This window comes from Peromyscus californicus, unplaced genomic scaffold (assembly GCF_007827085.1).
Source record: "Peromyscus californicus insignis strain IS unplaced genomic scaffold, ASM782708v3 Scaffold_6__1_contigs__length_162567912, whole genome shotgun sequence".
Classification (NCBI taxonomy): Eukaryota; Metazoa; Chordata; class Mammalia; order Rodentia; family Cricetidae; genus Peromyscus; species Peromyscus californicus.
The window spans coordinates 74,825,560-74,844,789 of NW_026294584.1; the positions used below are offsets into that span (position 1 = coordinate 74,825,560).

Below are 19,230 nucleotides of genomic sequence, written 5' to 3' on the forward strand. Positions count from 1 at the left end.
AAAGGGCAATTTTTCTCTTTCTTTCAAAAAACAAGAACACTTAGTTCTTATTCTTCAGAAGCCATTCACCTCGTGTTTTGATAGAGCATCTCTCAGTGATGTAGTTCTTACCAAGTTTGCCAAGATGAAAGTTAAGTGCATGAGTGTTTTGCCGTCATGTATGTATGTGTGCACTCCTGGTCCCCACAGAGGTCTGAAGTGGAACTGGAGTTACAGATGGTTGTAAGGAGTCTTGCTGGTCATTTGCAATTATATTTTTTTTATTAAAAAAGATATTTTTAAGCTGTTTAATAGTTCAAGTAGCAAAGTAAGATTATTCATTTGACGCAAATATAATTTGTGGTATAACATATATATGTTCTTTTATGTTTCTGCTGCCAAATAGTGTAGAGTCCTTTAAGTTCATTGTACAGCATAAATTGATATTTTGACAGGAATTCCCTTATGATCTCCTTTTTATTTTATGTCATAAATGTTCCTTAGATGCTGAGGTTGCTCAAGGAAACTCCTTGTTGGTAGTGACTTTTAAAGCTTTTTTTTATGTTTAATTTACTCTAAATCATCAAGAATAGTTTATATAACCTATTATAGCTTTAATTGTTTCATAATTATACTTTCTATGTATCCATAAAAATAATGTGAATTTACATTTTCTATTTTTATCATAGTCACTTAATGAATGAATCCTATATGAAAATTTCATGTGCCTGTTTATTTCTACTTCATTTCATCTACACTTATTGAAATATTATTGGTTAATAAAATTTTTTATATGCACATATGATGTGCAATGTAGTTTTTGTGACGTGTGTATTCATGTGTTTGTGCACAGAAGAAGGATGTGTGTACATATATGTGTACACAGATTGATGTGTGTGCATGTGTGTGTGCAAAAATGAAGGATGCGTGTGCAAGTGTATGTGCACAGATGAAGGATGTGTGTTCATTTGCTTGTGGAGGCCAGGAGACACTTAGTTCTTGTTCTTCAGAAGCCATTCAGCTCGTGTTTTGACAGAGCATCTCTCAGTGTCCTCGTTCTTACCAAGTAGGCCAGGATCATCTCCCCAGGGATTTCTCATTTATGCATCTTCAGCTCTGGGATCACAAATACGCTTAACTATATCTATACTTCTTCAAATATTTTTATTGAAAATTTATTCTTTTCATACAATATATCCTTTTTAGAGTTTCCTATCCCCCATTCATCCAAATTCCTCCCTTGTCCCTTCCCATCTGGATCAACACCCTTTTTCTTTCATCTTAGAAAACAAATAGGTATATAAGTTTTAATAACAAAATGAAATTAGCTATAGAAAGATAAAACAAAAACAAACTAATTGGAAAAGGTCAAAACCAAGAGAAGAAAAAGAGCCAAAGAAAAGCACAAGAACACATAAAGATGTAGAGACACACAAGCCACACAGGAATCTCACAGAAACACAAAAGTAGAGGCCAGATTATATAATATGATATAAGCAAGGGACCCATAAGGTAAAATTAAGACAAAACAAAATTCAACATTATCTGATAAAGAACCTTCAAAGATTCCATTGAGTTTGTTTTCCCTTTGCCATCTACCACTGAGCACAGGATCTACCCTTAAGAGTGGGAGTCCCTGGAAGAAAACAACTTTTCACTTGCAAGTGACTATCAGATGAAGATGCTGTAGCGAGGGGAAAACACAACCCAGCCCAGTGCTGTTATGAGTGAATCGGAGAAGGAGACCCACAAGCCAGGCGGTCAGGCACTATTAAGGTGATCAAATATATGGTGGGCTATGGGAGTGAGAGAGAGAGACAGAATGGTTCTTATCCTGTGCTGAGAGCAGATCTGAAGTGGTGAGGTGGTGAGGAGCAGGGAGAGGTGGTTAGTTTGCCTGCCACCTGGGGTCATGGTGATGTCTGGGCCTGGGCTGATTCCAAGACCCATGTCTGTGTCCATGCTCCTGCTGCAGCCAGGCTCTGTGTTAATATCTATGGCTCCTGTTACCAGGAAGGCAGAGAGGACAGGGCTGCACAGAGTTGGCCCCACCCCTCACTGGCTGCAACACTAGAGAGAAAGGTCCCTGCCCCTCACTTGCTGCAGCACTCAGAAGAGCTGGTCCTACACCTCTCCTGGGCAATAGAGCAGAGCTGACCCTGTTTGCTGGGGGCACTGGTGGGCCGGCCCTGACAGCATGAGAATGGGAGAGCTGGTCCTGCTCCCCTTGTCTGCCTTTTGATGGTGTGGGTAAGAGAAAGATGCCCTCCCCCGTCTCTCCCCATCCACCTATGTCAGGTAAGATCCAACCTCTTACCTGCTGAAGACCTGTCCCTCTTTTTCTTTTTTCTTTTTTTACTGTTATTAGGGAAATATTTATTGAATAAGATGATTCAGAATGAATGTAGTTATACAGGGATACTTTATATCCAATGATAAGTCATTTAATAGCTGGATAACGTTCATAAAGGCAATGCAGAATATGTAAGAACAAGCTGAAACTGACATAAAAACAAAGAACTGACTACATAGTGAGATTGTGGAAGTAAGAAAATAGATATTGACTGCAGATTATTCAAAGACATTTTCTTTTTAAATAAAAGTGCATTTATCCTATTATGGATTGTCAGATAAAGCATACATATTTCAATTATGGATGAGTGCCTTATAGAAGAACTCTACTAATGCTCTTGTCAGATTCCATCACAGGAGGTAAGCATCTTCCTTCCTACTCAGTTAGAAAATGGACCTGAGGACATATATGCTGCAGGAAGGGTAGGTCCCCTCAAAGAGCTTGTACATCTGGCCACATCTCTCATGTCATACACATCTGGTAGTCATCTGTTTCTTCTGAAGATACACACATAGCAGGTGGTTCTGATCTTCTTTGTGACTCTCATATGAGATGGTGAAGGTTTAAAGACATATTTTCTGAACAGGTGATCTCAAAAGAAATTTCACTCTCCCCTCATAAGAATCCACACCATTTCTGTCTCTCCTTCGGGGAAAAAATAAGCAATGGCAAATGACTATCTCAAGACTAACTGTAAAATAAAATGAAACTACATAAAACACAACCAAAAAAATTGGAATTTGACGAAACAAACAGCAGAAAAATGTACCAAACTAAAACACAAGAAGCACTTATGGATGCAGAGACACAAACATTCCACACACAGGAATCCAGGAACATAGTAGAGCTGGTTCTGGTGGTGTAGGTGTGGGTGAGCCAGCCCGGAGGGCATGAAAGCAGGAAAGCTGCACCAATCCCTTGTTCCTTGTTGCATGGGGTAAACTAGCCAGGGCAGTGCTGGAGAGCTCACAGTGGTGGTGATGATAAAGAAATGCTGGCAGGCTGATCAACCCAGCTACCACCCAGGTCCAGAACCATGAGATGTGTATGTGTTATATTCAGCAAGAGGGCCTTACCATCATTGGATAAAGAGCAACTAATACCTTTCAATAGCCTGGGTTGTTTAGAGGTTCATGTGGGACTGCTTGAGTCAACAACTCAAATATATGTAATCCATTCCCAGTTCTGGAAGTTTAATTTGTTGATGAGTGATATCCAGGTGGAACTTATCCCCCATGCTATTTGGCGCGCGCACACACACATGCGCGCGCGCGCGCGCACATACACACACACACACAGAGAGAGAGAGAGAGAGAGAGAGAGAGAGAGAGAGAGAGAGAGAGAGAGAGAGAGAGAGAGAGAGAGAGAGAGATTACAAAACTTCTACTGTAACTGGTTTCCATACTCCCATCAAATATTCTTAGTTTTAGCTCTTCCTCCCCACATTTCCTTCCATGCTCCCCTTTTCTCTTTCCCCATTTGATCTTCCCATTAGAGTTCCCCCCATACATCCATCACTATCTATTCTATTTCATTTTCCTAGGGGAATCCATCACTCCCCTAAAACCTTTCTCTATATCTAACCTCTGTGCTTATATAAACTGTAGCTTTTTTTAAATCAATGACTCAACAGCTAAAATATACATAAAAACTGAATATATACACAATTGTCTTTCTGGATCTGGGCTACTTCACAGAGGATGATTTTTTTCCTGGTTTAATCCATTTACCTGTGAATTTCCTGATTTTGTTATTTTAATGGCTGAATTTTGTTCTACTGTGTAAATGTAACACTTTTTTATTCATCTGTTGAAAGACATCAAGTTTATTACAAATTTCTGGGTATTATGAATAGAGCAGCAATGAATGAGGTTGATCAGTTATCTGTAGAAGGATGACACATCCTTTGGATACATGCTCAAGAGTGGTGTAGCTGCACCTTGAGGTGGATTGTTTCCCAGCTTCCTGAAGAACTACCAGACTGATTTCCATGGTGGCTGTACAAGTTTGCACTCCCAGAAGCAATGGATGAGTGTTCCCCTCTGTCCACATCACCAGCATCAGCTATCATTTGTTTTACTGACCTTGGTCATTCTGACTTGTGTAAGATGAAATCTTAAAGCAGTTTTAACTTGCCTTTCCCTGATCACTACTGATGTTGAACAGTTGAATGATTCTCTGCCATATGAGTTTCTTTTTTGAAATAAGAAAAGAAATAAAGTACAGAGAGAGAGAAGATTATGGAGAGACTCTAAAGATGTGTATGTATATTTCCCCTTTTTTCAGGCCAGAGAATGTTAGTTTATCCTCCATGCTGGCCCCAGAGAACTCAGTTTTACTTCCTCAGATAGAAAAGTCAAGTTGAGTGATTAGTTCACGAACTCTGTGGCTTCCCTTCATTCCATGAGCTGCTGAAGGCTGGTCCTCATAGTAGCAGCAGTATATTAATGGGGATTGGATTGAATCTGTAGATCACTTTTGGTCAGATGGCCATTTTTACTATGTTTATCCTACCGATCCATGAGCATGGGAGATCTTTCCATCTTTTGATATCTTCTTCAAAACTTTCTTCAAAGACTTGAAATTATTGTTATACAGATTTTGACTTGCTTGATTAGAATAACTCCAGATGTTTTATATTATTTTAGGCTATGGTGAAAGGGTCTTGATTCTCTGATTTTTTTTCCTCAGACTATTTGTGGTTTGTATATAGGAAGACTTCTGATTTTTTTCAAGTTAATTTTGTATCCAGCCCCTTCACTAAAGGTGAACTCCCAGCTGTGGGAGTTCCCTGGTAGAGATTTTGGAGTTGCTTTTGTATACTACTATATCAATTGAAAATAATGATACTTTGACATCTTTTCCAATTTGTATCCCTTTGAACTCCTTCAGCTGTCTTATTGCTCTAGCTAGAACTTCAAGTACTACATTGAATAGGTATGGAGAAAGTGGACAGACTTGTCTTGTTCCTGATTTTAGTGGAATCGCTGAGTTTCTCTCCATTTAATTTGATATTAGCAATTGGCTAGCTGTATATTTATTTTTGTTTTTTGTTTTTTTCGAGACAGGGTTTCTCTGTGTAGTTTTGGTGCCTGTTTTGGGTCTTGCTCTGTACACCAAGCTGTCCTTGAACTCACAGATATCCGCCTGGCTTTGCCTCCTGAGTGTTGGGATTAAAGGCATGTGCCACTGGTGCCTGACTGTATATTGCTTTTATTATGTTTATGTATGTGCATTGTATCCCTGATCTCTCCAAGACTTTTATCATGAAGTGGTGTTGGATTTTATCATAGGCTTTTACAGTATCCAACAAGATTCGTGTGCTTTTTTTTCTTTCAGTTTGCTTATATGGTGAATTACACTGATCAATTTTCATATGTTGAACAATCCCTGCATCTCTGGGATGAAGACTACTTGATCATGGTGGATGATCTTTTTGATGTGTTCTTGGAGTCAGTTGGCAAGTATTTTACTTAGTATTTTTACATTAATGTTCATGAGTGAAATTGGTCTGTAATTCTTTGTTGAGTCTTTGTGTGGTTTGGGTATCAGAGTGACGGTGGCCTTATAGAAAGATCTTGGCAATGTTCCTTCTGTTTCTATTTTGTGGAATAATTTGAAGAGTATTGGTATTAGCTCTTCTTTGACAGTCTGGCAGAATACTGTGTTAAATCATGTTTCCCTGGGCTTTTATTGTTTGGGGGACTTCTGATGACTGCTTCTACTTCCTTAGGTGTTATAGGTCTATTTAAATTGTTTATGTGATCCTGATGTAACTTTGGTAAGTGGTATCTATCAAGTTATCTGTCCATTTCTTTTAGATTTTCCAATTTTGTGGAGTACAGGTTTTGAAGAATGACCTAATGATTCTCTTTATTTCCATGGAGTCTGTTGTGTCCCTCTTTTTATTTTTAATTTTGTTGATTTGAATAATCTCTCTCTCTGCCTTTTAGTTAGTTTGGATAGGAGTTTATCTATTTTGTTGATTTTTCTCAAAGAACCAACTTTTCGTTTCCTTGATTCTTTGTATTGTTCTCTGTTTCTATTTTATTGATTTCAGCCCCAAATTTGATTATTTCCTGCCTTTTACTCCTCTTAAGTTTGTCTAATTCTTTTTGTTCTAGAGCTTTTTTTTCTGCTGTTAAGTCGCTAGTATGAGCACTCTCATTCTTCATGAAGACATTTAGTGCTATGAACTTTCCTCTTAGCACTGCTTTCATTGTGTCCCATAAGTTTGGGTATGTTGTATATTCATTTCCATTGAATTCTAGGAAGTCTTTAACTTCTTCCTTTATTTCTTCCTTGACCCAGTGGTAACTCAGTAGAGAGTTGTTCAGTTTCCATTAGTTGTAGGCTTTCTTTTGTTTCTGAAATCTGTCTTTCATCCATGGTGGTCTGTTAGAATACAGGAGTTTATTTTAATTTTTCAGTATGTGTTGAGGCTTGCTTAGTTGCAGAGTGTATGGTTAATTTTGGATGTTGTTTCATGTGGTTCTGAGAAGAAGGTAAATTCTTTTGTGTTTGGGTGAAATCTTCTGTAGATACCTGTTTGGTTGATTTGAATAATAGTATATGTTTGTTCCATTATTTCTCTGTTTAGTTTCTGTCTGGATGTTCTGCTGGTTGGTAAGAGTGTGGTGTGAAAATCTCCCACCATTATTGTGTGCGGTTTTATGTGTGATTTAAACTGTAGAATGTTCCTTTTACAGTTGTGGTGCCCTTAAATTTGGAGCATAGGTGTTCAGAATTGAGTCATCATCTTAGTTGATTTTACCTTTGATGAGTTTGAAATATCCTTCTCAATCTCTTTTTGTTAATTTTGGTTTGAAGTCTATTTTGTTAGATATTAGGATGGTTACAGCAGCTTGCTTCTTAGGTCCATTTGATTGCAAAATCTTTTCCAACCCTTTAGTTTTAGGTAATGTCTTTCTTTAAGGTTGATGTGTGTTTCTTGAATGCAGCAGAATTATGAATCCTGATTTGCATTGTATCCGTTAGACTCCATCTTTTTATTGGCAAATTTAGTCCATTGATATTGAGGGATATTAATGATCAATGACTGTTAATTCCTGTTATTTTGTTGGTGGTGGTGACAGTGTGTGTGTGTGTGTGTGTGTGTGTGTGTGTGTGTGTGTGTGTGTGTGTGTGTGTTTCTATTCTTTGGGTTTCACTGGTGTGAGATTATCTATTCCTTGTATTTTTGTAGGTGCTGTAATCTGCCTAGGTTTGGAATTTTCCTTCTAGTACTGAGTGTTTGGCCTAGATTGTGGATAGATATATTTTAAACTTGACTTTGTCATGAAATATACATCTAGGATAATTCACAGTTTTGCTGTGCATAGTAGTCTGGACTGACATCCCTGAGCTCCTAGCATCTACAAGGCATCAATCCAGATTCTTCTGGGTTTTAAGGTCTCCACTGAGAAGTTGGATGTGATTCTAATTTGCCTGTCTTTATATGTTACTTGGCTTTTTTCCCTTGTCATTTTTAGTATTCGTTTTTGTTATGTATGTTTAATGTTTTGATTATTATATGATAAGGGGAAATTTATTCCGGTCCAGTCTACTTGGTGTTCTGTAAACTTCTAGTACCTTTATAGACATGCCCTCATTTAGATTGAGAAAATTTTCTTCTATGATTCAGTTAAATATATTCTATGAGATTTTGATCTGCATTTCTTCTCTTTCTTCTATTCCTATTATTCTTATGTTTGGTCTTTTCATCATGTCCCGGATTTCCTGAATGTTTTGTGTTAGGAAACTTTTAGATTTAACATTTTCTTTGACTGATGAATTTATTTCCTCTATCGTGTTTTCAATGCCTGCGATTCTTTCCCATCTCTTTTATTCTGATGGTGAAGCTCACATCTGTAGTCCCTGTTTGCTTACCCAATATTGTCCATTTCTAGGTTTCCTCTGTTTGTGTTTTCTTTATTGCTTCTATTTCCATTTTCAGGTCTTGAACAGTTTCCTTTATCTGTCTGTTTTTTCTTTTCTTTGCTTTCTTTTTAGGGATTTATTGATTTCTTATAACTTTTTGTTTGTCTTTTTCTCAATTTTGTCAAAGGATTTGTTCACGTACTCTTGAAGAATGTCTATCATCTTCATAAATAACTTTTAAGGTCATTTTCTTGTGCTTTGGTGTGTTAGATTGTTCAGGTCTTGCTGTTGTAGAATAGCTGGGCTCTGGTGATGCCATATTGTCTTCTTTGTTATAGATTGTGTTCTTACATTAGTGTATAGGCATCTGGATTTTGGATGATTATAGGTCTGGGTGTTGATTCCTGAGCTGTCCATAGGGTCAGCTCTACTGTGCTACCCAGGAGAGGTACAGGGCCCAGTTTTGTGAATGACTCAGCTGGTGAGAGGTTGGGTCAGGTCCCCTACCTGCTGCAGTAGGCTAGGGGATGGGGAGGAATCTTTCACTCACCACACCAGGGACAACCTGCTCCTCCATACCCATGCCCTCAGGGCCTGCTTACCCATGCCCCTGCAAATAGGTTCATCTCTATTGTGGTGCCCAGGTGAGGTTTAGGACCCTCTCTCCTGAGTGCTTCAGCAGTTGAGTGGTAGGACCACTTCTCCACAGCATAACAGCCAGTTAGAGGGCAGGGTCAACTCTGTACAGTCCTATCCTCTCAGCCTTTGGTGATATTAGGAATCATGGACCTCATCACAGAGTATGGCTTCATCAGGGCCATGAACCCATATATGGGCCCCTGCCCCTGCCCAGGTCCAGACACACCTTATCTTAGGTGGCAATAAGCCACCCCCATTAGCCTGCTCCTCAACTCTTTCATCTTTTTAGATTACTTCTGTCTATAGTACATGAACTATTCTGTCTCTCTTCCCCCATACGACACCATTCATTTCCTCACTATAATAGTGCCCATCTGCCCAGCACTGCAAGGCATCAAACGGGCCTTTGTTTTGTCCTTGGAGATCAGGACAAACTGCCCTGAGCCTGAGTGTGGGTCTCCTTGTCCCACTCAGTCCATCATGGTACTGGGCAGGACCACGCTTTCTCCTCAGAGCCTGGCATGGTCCACTGTAGACCTGGGTGTGGGTCTTGTTGGAAATTTTCTTTTCTTGTCTTGTCTTTTACTAGTTCTGTGTGTGCATCTCATGTATTTTTGTGTGTGTGTCTTTCCTCAGTTTGGAGGAGTTTTCTTTTATGATCTTGTTGCAGGTCTTATCTTTGCCACTGACTTGGGATTCCTGACTCTCTTGTGTCTATGATTTGAAGGTTTGATATCTTCATGATATCCCACATATACAATACTTTCTAGGAGTGCACTCTATCAGCTGAGCTACATCACTAGCCCCCAGCCTGCTCTCTACCGATAATATAATTATATCATGTCTGTGTCATCTGTAAGAAAGATTACTTTACCCAAGTGTGTTTAGAGGAGGTGACATTTTCCTTATTTTTTTCTTCCTATTTTTTTTAACCAAAGGAAGAGTTTATTTGGGTGTATGGTTTCACAGGGTCCAGAGTCCATCATGGCAGGGAGGCATGGCAGTATGTGGGAGACGTGGTGTCAGGAGCAGTAAGCTGAGAGTTAACATCTTGAAACACAAGCATGAAGCAGAGAGGACTGGAAATAGCAGAAGTCTTTAAATTCTCAAAGCCTGCCTCTAGTGTTCTGTGGGATAATGCTTTTGTACACTGGTTTAATAAAACCCTGATTGGCCAGTAGCCAGGCAGGAAGTACAGATGGGATAAACAATGACATATTTCCTTGCTCAAGGCCATACCTCTTAAACCTCCCCATTTTTGTGGGATATTTTGATCACATTCTGATGTTCCTGAAACTGGCAATCAAGTTTGCTTTGATTCAGAGGGCAGAAGTAGCAACTAACTGACCAAAATTAGCCATAGAGGTTTTGGAGGACCAAGGACAGATAGAGAACACAGGAAGTAGTAGAGATGGAGTTAGAGAGTCTCAGATTTTTGAGATCTAGGAATGTGAGAGAGGGAGAGAGAAGAGAAGAGAAGAGAAGAGAAGAGAAGAGGAGAGGAGAGGAGAGGAGAGGAGAGGAGAGGAGAGGAGAGGAGAGGAGAGGAGAGGAGAGGAGAGAGAGAGAGAGAGAGAGAGAGAGAGAGAGAGAGAGAGAGAGAGAGGTCAGTCATCACTTCTCCAGTTCTCTGATCATTCAGGTTCTTACCCTAATATCTGACTTCTGAATTTTTAATATTAAAGAATAAATAAATAAATGCTTCACCCCATACAGCAGCATCAAATGGAAACTAAGTGTTCAAATGCCCAAGACTCTCGGGAATATCTCATTTAAACCACCATAGCTCTGGTACGATTTAGATCATCTTTCCTGTGCATCATAGTTCGGTCCCTGTCTAGCAAATTTAAAATCTCTGCTTTGGGTTTTATTTTCGATAACATAGAAAATTTTTGAATATTTCCCTTTGAATAAGCAAAAGCACAGGTGTTAGCTGTAGAAGTTTCCTTTTCTTTTCTTCTTCATTTTTGCCTTATGTTTAGCTGTGGGTCTGCATCTGTTTCCATCCGTTGCTGGAGGAAGCCTCTCTGATGACTATTGAGCTAGGCAAAAATCTATGTGTATAGCAGAATAACGTTAAGCATCATTACATTGACAGTTTTTTTTCCCAGTCATGTTTGGTTCTATTCCAGATCTCTGGATCAACTAGCCTGTGGGTCCTGATGATCACAGCTGTATTGATGGTGGGCTTACTCTCCTGGCACAGGTTTTAGGCTTGACCAGTCATTGTTCAGCCATTCCCTCAATCTCTAGGCCACCCTTACCTCAGCACATCCCACAGTCAGGACAGACTGTAGGTAGAAGGTTATGTGGCTGGTTGGACATTTCCTAATTTTAGCAAAAGTGCTGATAATTTCCAGATGAGACCCTGAAGCCACTATCAAGTAAGTATGGAGGCTACCAGGAATGTTTTGAAAGAGGGAAGGATAGCTTGGGGAAGTGAAAATGTTTTTCTGTTTCTTTTAAATGGGATATTATTAATTTCCCTTTTGTTTTGTCCACAAGGACTGGGATCAGCTAATCCACACAGACAGATATGGCCTGGGGAGAGTAGTTCACACAAGGGAAACCCAGAGCTCAGCTGTTCCCACTCCACTGTTTTCCTGGAATTAGAAGTTCACTTTCCCATTTGATGGTACAACTTTCTAACAACCTCAAGGTCAGAAGTGCCCTCTGCTGATGACATGATAATTATAGGTCTAGAGAGAGATAAGCTGATGACATTTCTTCCTTATAACTGCTTCTTAGGCCTACATGGATGTTTATCATAGGCCTGGCCAGGTGAGTGATTTTTTCTTCATTAATAGTGAGAGCTGTAAGTGCTAGAATGAAGCAGAATTTTCTGTAATAAAATGATTAGAGTTCTCTGCTTAGAATTTTGCTTTGGAGCCCTGCTGTTGCAGAAGCACACACTACAGATGCCTGTAGACATAAAATATCAGTGTAATGATTTGTAAAGAACATAGATTTAACTCACTATGATCGCTGAATATAATATGTGACAGTAGGTGGGGCTGTTGGAAAGAAGACAGGGCCTAACAGGTGTGTGGATAGAGACAGGAAAGGCTAATAGGGCGAAAGATGAATGACGGATATTATATATTGAATGAAAATGTCATGAAATCCTTCATTTTTACAATGAACATACACTACTACATATGTAAAAAGTAGCCCCAAATGGAATATTTTAAGCACATATCAGACTCTGAATTCTCGCGGGTGCATACTCTAAAAATTCTAAAAGCATGGTTTGCTCTAGCTAATGCCAACTGTGTTAGTCTTACATTCCTGTCATAAAATACTTAAAAAAAACTTAGAGGTTACAAAATAGAGAACCCACATTTATTTGTTTGCTGGACTACATTTATAATACTAAATTACACTGAAATGACATTTTGTTTTTGTCATTTCACCCCTTTTCTCAAGTTAACTGACTATACATTTATTTATACAAAACTTAAGCCAGAATTATACAACAAATATTAATTAATTTAGAGTTTATTAGTAATTTTATGTACTGTTAAGTTTGCATATACTTAGGAATTCTGAGAAAAGTTTCTACTTGTGTTCTTAACAATGTATAAATAAGTTTTAAAAAGTTTTACATATATTGTTTATTCTGTTGCAATGATTTCTATTAAAGTATATCTTTTCTGGGTATTTAAAAAATATCTGTATATCTTACCTCACTTATTTATTAAATCATTGTAAAGTTAACCTTACAAAAATGTAAACTGGAATATTTTCAGTTGGATATTGAATGTTTTAATTAAAATAAGTTAAGTTTTAATATTTCAAGTTTATAAATTGAACTTTGTTACATTGATACTGATATAATATTGAGTAAGCTTTTCATTAGCAATGAAAATCTATTTTCAGTTCTCGAATAGTATAAAATTATTTAAAGTCAAAATCCCTAATAGTTAAAAAATACAGTTGCTCATTAAATATGCATTCATAAAAAATGCCAAGTTAATTTAAGTTTAGCTGCTGAGTGCCATAAGTCCATTTTTATTTTGTTGGGATATCATTTACAAATGTATACAGGAGACTCAAATGGAAAATGGAAGTAGGTGTGATGGCACACACCTGTGATCCCAGTACTTTGGAGGCTAATGTAGGAGCATTGTGAGTCAGATCGAACTGTTTTAGATCCTTTCTCTCTCTCTCTCTCTCTCTCTCTCTCTCTCTCTCTCTCTCTCTCTCACTCACTCACACACACACACACAGACACACACACAGACACACACACACACACACACACACACACACACACACACATGAATACAACATAATGAAAATGGAAAAAATGGAAATAAGGTAATGTACAATTATAAAATTGTTCTTTAAAAAAATAGAACAATCTATGCCAGTAAATGTCATTCCGGAACTGGCCACTGATTATCAGCACCACAAAAAACAAAAGATAGAAGCATGAGTGTACATCTGCAAGAATCACAGAAATTTCAGTTTGTTTTGAGTAATTCACATTGAAAGTGTGCACTGACGTATTAGGCAGCAGCCTCGTGGATTTGATCAAGTCACCCAGAAATAGAGACACACTCTCCATTTTCCTTCAAGTTCATTTATTTCATGAACATATTTGATGTAACTCTGTTTTTCATTCAAGTGCTGTCCATGTATTCATGTTAGCAGCCCCAGAACACACTATGCTATTGATCTAGTCTTACGTCCAGTAGTCCAGTCATTTTCTCTGTCTGTCTGTCTGTCTGTCTGTCTGTCTCTCTCTCTCTCTCTCTCTCACACACACACACACACACACACACACACACACACACACACACACACACACACACACTTAGAGTGAACATTTTCGTATCTTTCCCAGACTCACACCGTGTGACGTGTGATCCAGCTGTGGTGTGACTGTTTTCCCACAGGCTCTGCAGTGACATTCTGCTGCTGCTGCTTCATCTCAGGGAAACTGGCTCATAACTGTGAGAATGTAATGTTCTAGTCAGTGTCTGTAGGTTTCCAGTTTCACCTGTGCATACTAATTTCCCAAGAATAAGTTATGCATTAAAATTATTTAAGAGTATCAGGTAATAGCGATGAACTAATACCTTATTAAAAATAATCACTATTTATTCCTGCTCTCATTATGTATTTCATGGAATTAATTAGAGTGGCTAAGGTCTTCACCTTCCTGAGATTCCTGAAGACTTATTAATGTTGCTGACGGTGGACCGTGCACCAGCCAACAACATGTATCTTGTCACCTGAAAGTCACACAATCACTCTGTGTTCTCTCTGAGCAGTCCTACTGCCTTTTGGTCATTACTCACTAACTATGGTAAAAATAAACATGAAAATGATACTTTTGATCTAATATATTTGTATGTTCATTATTTTATTAAATCTCCACAAGAAGAATACAAACATCACCGTAAGTTCATAAAACAAGACTGTTCTAAAATCCAATACTGTGATGATGAAGGGGTAAAGTGATTTTCCTCAGAAGAATGTAGAGCTATGCAGGAAGCAGCTCTTGGTTTCTATTGTTGCACATCTCCTCAAACAGCTGCCTGAAGGCTGCTTGGACTTTAAGTCTGGGTCAATTTAATAGTGATAGCTTCTCCATATTATGAATATTTATAGTTATACTTTTGGTTTAGTACTGTAAACTAAATACTGTAACTTAAATTGATATGAAATGTCCCAGCACTGCAATTTATTTCAAATAAAATAATAACATTTCCCAGTGTATGTATATGTTAACAACTCAGTTAGTAGCCATGGTAGCTATGGTCTTTTCTGGTTAAGTCTCAGCTAGTTGAGCGACAGAGGAAGATGCCACATGATGAATTAGGAGATGCGTCATTTTCTGTGAGTTATAAACATTGACAAATCAATAGATATGAAATATACAGATTGTTGAATATATCTTTGGGCTAAGGAAAAAACATTTTAGATTACTACCTTTTATCTTACGTTATCATCTTTTTATATTACCTCTAATACATGTTTTATATTGATAAATCAGAGACGTATAATTAATGAAAATTATTTTACATATGTGGTTTGTCCATTTGCAATTTTAAAATTTGAATTGAACTCTAATTTCTTCAGTTTGAAGACCAAGACTTGAATTAAGTGTTATCCTGTAGCTTTTATTCATTTAAGATTTATTTGTTTTATTCTACATATATGAGTGTTTAGCATACATATACATCTGTATGTCACTTGCATGCCTGGGTCATAGAGAACAATGGCTCCCTCAGAACTAGAGTTACAGATGGTTATGAGCTACCATGTCCTTGCTGGGAATCTAACCCAGGTCATTTACAAGAGTAAACATTCCCTGAGCCACTGAGCTATCTCTCCAGTTTGTATCCTGGAGCTTTTATAAACACAGAGAATTACAGTGCAGCTACTGTAAATGTATGTTGGTCGGAGAATCAGATGTTTGTCTCTAGCAATTGGGATGAGTCTATACCTTTACTAGATCAAGCCTTCCAAGAGCAAAAATCATGTAAATATAAAATGTGTGATTTATGGTGTCATATTCATGGGAATGTTATAGGGTTGTCTTATACACTAACTTATGCATTATTTCTATACATACAGGCATGCATTAATTTGTATATGTGGAATATAGCATTGAGCTTGACAATACAATTGGGCACTCTTTTTCTCACAAGAATCTGAGTCAGTGTAGCAGTTTTCTATTTCTTTACCATGAAGCTAATTTTAAAGTACTGAATTATAGTATTTTGACAAAATAATGACACTGGTAACCAGCCCAAATAACTAACATAGGTACCAAATGTAAGACTGTTGAGTGGAACTGTAAATACTGTCTGGTGGGGTTTTGGTTTCCACTGTATGGGGAGGAATCTCTTTTAAAACAGAAATTCCAAAACTGCATCACTATATGGTCATCTTCCGCAAGTTCAAGTTTTTCCCATGTGTTGAAAATAGTGTTTGTCTTAGTCTCATGATCTCTCTTCTTAGAGGCTCCTAGCTCGACATCTTCAGAAGTGAGTATGTAGCTGCAGTAACGACAGATACCAGAGCAGAAGGAGACCAAGACGAGGATGGAGGTGGGTCACAGAACATTAGACAGGAGAAGGGCAGGGTACAAGTGATCTCATCAGGGAAAGGGGCAAAGGTTGGTCCTTAGCAGGGTGGAGGCAAGTCAATATAGAAGAAGGTGGGAGGAAGGTACAGCTGAGTAGCAGGACACAAGTGATTTGATCGAGAAAATGAGAAAATGGGGGGGTTTATAGTTAAAGGGGGGACATTAATATAGAAGAAGGAGGTAGGTAGGTAAAATAACAAAATGGATGGCTGAAAATGTTAGAAGGCAAAAAGAGAAAATAATCATAAGTAATCTACTATTAATGATTTACTCTTCTCCCAAAAAAAGAAAAAACAGGGTTTGTCTTGATAGCTCGAGTTAGTTTTTTAAACCTGAAGTGGAGTGTTCTAAAAGGTGATGGGATGGGAGCTACCCTGGAAGACAGGAACATTTATAACCATAAGTAATGGTTACACAATTAATAGGGTGTAGAAAGTGCAATAATGGTCTCCAACTGTATCTATGTCTTTAATTCTGGATTCTGGGGATGTTAGACTTTATAGAAAAAGGGACATAAAAAAAGGAAAATATGAATGAAGACAGCCATTTTGCTGATTAAAATAATGGGTTTACCATGAATTAACACCATGATTCTACTAAAACTATGAGTCAAAACATAGTTTTCACTATCTATGAAAATACAGCATATTAAAGTAAGGCAATGTGAGACTGCCTTAACTCACTCTTTTGAATTTCTTTTGTGAATATTTTCCAGGTCAACGTAAGTTTTATTTGATTGTGAAAATGTGATTAATATTCTCTTTTCATCACTACTGTTTTAGGTGTTAACTATAAAATGAGGCATTGTAAATCAATAGAATTGGATTTCTAAGGCATGACACCTAGGTGCAATACAGCCACACACAGTGTATATTCTCTATAGGAGGATGTGACTGTAAATGCCTTTTTAAAATCTCTAATATGCTATTTGTATAGGGAGATACAAGGAGACATTTATAGAATTATATGTTATCCATTCTCGAATGTCAAATGTTAAAGAGACAGGTTAATCAAGAATAAGTTAATCAAGAATTATGATGTAGATGTACTGATCATTGAAACACAAGTTTGATATACACTCTATTGTTTTTCTAGGTATATGAATTATGTTTCTACTATGATGTTAAGATGAAAACACTTTCCACTTATGTCCTTATTAAAGAATATCCTTAATTTCCAAACTGTACTTGGAGTTCTAGCCAATATGTTTCTCCTTTTTTTCTACACTGTCATAATCCTAGTTCATAGATTTAAGCCCATGGACCTGATGTCCTGTCAACTGACCTTCATCCACATAGTGATGGTCCTCACTGGAGGGGACCTTTGGCTTACAGATGTATTTGAGTCACTGAACCTTGAGAATGATTTCAAATGTAAGGTAACTTTTTACATAAGCAGGGTGATGAGAGGCCTCTCCATCTGCATCACCTGCCTCCTGAGTGTGTTCCAGGCTGTCACTATCAGTCCCAACACATCATTGTTGGCAAAATTTAAACATAAACTAAAGACATACACAATCAATGCATTCTACTACATTTGGTCTCTCAATTTGTCTATCAGTAGTAGCTGTATCTTTTATGTTGGTGGTTTTACCAATGTGAGTGAGAGCAACCAGATGAAGGTCACCAAATATTGCTCAATCTTCCCCGTGAACTATATCATCAGGGCACTGTTTTTAACAGTGACAATCTCCAGAGATGTCTTTCTTGTAGGAGTTATGTTGACCACAAGTGCATACATGGTGATCATCTTGTTCAGACATCAGAGACAATGCAAGCATCTTCATAGCATCAACCACCTGAGAGTTTCCCCTGAGACAAGGGCCACCCAGACCATCTTGCTGCTGGTCGTTGTCTTTGTGGTCATGTACTGGGTGGACTTCATCATCTCATCCACATCAGTCCTGTTATGGATGTATGATCCGGTCATCCTGACTGTTCAGAAGTTTGTGATGAATGCCTATCCTACAATTACTCCTTTAGTACGAAATCAGTTCTGATAACAGAATAATCAATATGATGAAAAACTTGTGGTCAATGTGCCACCCAATTTCTTAAAAAGGGCAATTTTTCTCTTTCTTTCAAAAAACAAGAACACTTAGTTCTTTTTCTTCAGAAGCCATTCACCTCGTGTTTTGATAGAGCATCTCTCAGTGTCGTAGTTCTTACCAAGTATGCCAAGATGATATTTAAGTGCATGAGCGTTTTGCTATCATGTATGTATGTGTGCACTCCTGGTCCCCACAGAGGTCTGAAGTGGAACTTGAGTTACAGATGGTTGTAAGGAGTCTTGCTGGTCATTTGCGATTATATTTTTTTTATTAAAAAAGATATTTTTAAAGCTGTTTAATAGTTCAAGTAGCAAAGTAAGATTATTCATTTGACCCAAATAAAATTTGTGGTATAACATATATACGTTCTTTTATGTTTCTGCTGCCAAGTAGTATAGAGTCCTTTAAGTTCATAGTACAGCATAAGTTGATATTTTGACAGGAATTCCCTTATGATCTCCTTTATTTTATGTCATAAATGTTCCCTAGATGCTGAGGTTACTCAAGGAAACTCCTTGTTGTTAGTGACTTTTTAAGCTTTTTTTTATGTTTAATTTACTCTAAATCATCAAGAACAGTTTATATAACCTATTGTAGCTTTAATTGTGTCCTAATTATAATTTCTATGTATCCATAAAAATAATGTGAATTTAAATTTTCTATTTTTATCACAGTCACTTAATGAATGAATCCTATATGAAAATTTCAGGTGCCTGTTTATTTCTACTTCATTTCATCTACACTTATTGAAATATTATTGGTTAATAAAATTGTTTATATGCACATATGATGTAAAATGTAGTTTTTGTGATGTGTGTATTCATGTGTGTGCACAGATGAAGGATGTGTGTGCATATGTGTGTGCACAGATGGATGTGTGTGCATGTGTGTGTGCACAGACAAAGGATGTCATAGTTCTTACCAAGTAGGCCAAGATGATAGGCCCAGGGATTCTCTCATTTATGCCTCTTCAGCTCTGGGATCACAAATACGCATACCTATATCTATACTTCTTCAAATTTTTTTATTTAACATACATTTGTTTCATACAATATGTCCTGATTAGAGTTTCCTATCCCCCATTCATCCAAATTCCTCCCTTGTCCCTTCCCATCTGGATCAACACCCGTTTTCTTTCTCTTTAGAAAACAAATAGGTATATAAGTTTTAATAACAAAATGAAATTAGCTATAGAAAGATAAAACAAAAACAAACTAATTGGAAAAG

At 37.6% G+C, this 19,230-nt stretch overlaps 1 protein-coding gene across 1 annotated transcript; it reads left to right on the plus strand.

Annotated features, from left to right (window-relative positions):
- The first annotated feature begins 17,100 nt into the window (after nucleotides 1–17,100).
- LOC128099020 (putative vomeronasal receptor-like protein 4) lies at nucleotides 17,101–17,952 on the plus strand. The gene has a single exon (XM_052720664.1). It carries the CDS (start codon nucleotides 17,101–17,103, stop codon nucleotides 17,950–17,952), a length of 852 nt encoding a protein of 283 aa, XP_052576624.1.
- The last annotated feature ends 1,278 nt before the right edge of the window (nucleotides 17,953–19,230 follow it).